This window comes from Populus nigra, chromosome 9 (assembly GCF_951802175.1).
Source record: "Populus nigra chromosome 9, ddPopNigr1.1, whole genome shotgun sequence".
In the NCBI taxonomy this organism is placed as follows: Eukaryota; Viridiplantae; Streptophyta; class Magnoliopsida; order Malpighiales; family Salicaceae; genus Populus; species Populus nigra.
Genome location: NC_084860.1, coordinates 5,443,210 through 5,444,532, shown reverse-complemented (window position 1 = coordinate 5,444,532; position 1,323 = coordinate 5,443,210). Strand labels below are relative to the sequence as shown.

At 39.9% G+C, this 1,323-nt stretch overlaps 1 protein-coding gene across 1 annotated transcript; it reads left to right on the top strand.

Annotated features, from left to right (window-relative positions):
- Positions 1-490: 490 nt before the first annotated feature.
- Positions 491-1,323, top strand: LOC133703940 (dof zinc finger protein DOF1.5-like). Its single transcript, XM_062128687.1, has one exon. It carries the CDS (start codon positions 698-700, stop codon positions 1,181-1,183), a length of 486 nt encoding a protein of 161 aa, XP_061984671.1. The 5' UTR covers positions 491-697; the 3' UTR covers positions 1,184-1,323.

The window sequence follows — 1,323 nt, the reverse complement described above, 5'->3', positions numbered from 1 at the left end:
TGATGTGGAAACATAATCCATTCAAATCCATAAACAAAAGCAACTTTTCAAAGGCAAATGACAAAGCGCAATTCAGTCCTTATTTATGAGCTATACCCCTTTAGTTTTCGGCAAATGAATTTTTTTAAAATTAATTTTTTTTAAATGAATTTTTTATATTTTTATATCATTTTAATATATTAATATAAAAATTAATTTTTAAAAAGTAAATAAATATTATTTTAATATATTTTCATATAAAAAATATCCGCTACAAAACTTAAAATATATGAAAAAAATTGCGCTACGGACAAAAGTTTATCTCTTTAATTTATTCCTATCCTTGGCGCTCTGTACGCGACCTGCCTGTACTGGGACCCCCACTTGGACTTTCTTGAACCCCACTGTTGATGACGTGGAGTAATGATGTGGACAAAACTCTCATCATCAGCTTTCCCACGCCATCCACCTTGTTTCTTGGCGGCTATGTCGCATGGAGTTTTATTATATTTTATGTCTTTTGTTTTCAACAATTCTTTTAGCACTTTTGATACCATGTATATATGCATCCATGACCATGAGCACCTCCCCCTCCTCCCTATCTACACCTAAATATTCTCTCTCATCTTCCTCCTTGATTTAGGCTTTAGCTATTATTAACCCAGAAGGCTCTGACATTTCTCTCGATCTCAATATCCTTGATTTGTTTATCTCTATCATGGCTAGTCAAGAAGAGGGTATCAAGCTCTTCGGCGCAACAATTACGCTGCATGACGGGCAGGTAATCAGTAAAGAAGATCAAAACAAAGAAAATCCAACCATTGACAAGAGGCCAGAGAAGATCATACAATGCCCTAGATGCAAGAGCATGGAGACCAAGTTTTGTTACTTCAACAACTACAATGTTAACCAGCCAAGACATTTCTGTAAGGGCTGCCAGAGGTACTGGACGGCAGGTGGGGCCCTTCGAAATGTTCCCGTTGGAGCCGGCCGCCGGAAAACTAAGCCGCCTGGGCGGGGTGGTCCTGGTGGGTATTCAGAGGAGTGCTTGTTCGATGGCTCTGGTGGGGTGATTCACCAGTTTGAGCTAGATGGAGTTGTTTTGGAGGAGTTGCACTTGGCAACCACCCATGGCGGTTTCCGTCAGGTCTTCCCCGTGAAGCGGCGGAGGAGCGGTGGCTCAGGTGGTCAAAACTGTTGGTGATCTTGAACTCCTGTCTCACAATTATTACCACGCGTGTATTATGTATACAAAACCGGTTTTGATCAAGAACCTAACTTTCTAATGGTAGTTCTATGCATGTATGTACATATTAACATCAGAACTTGATATTTTGTCTTCGA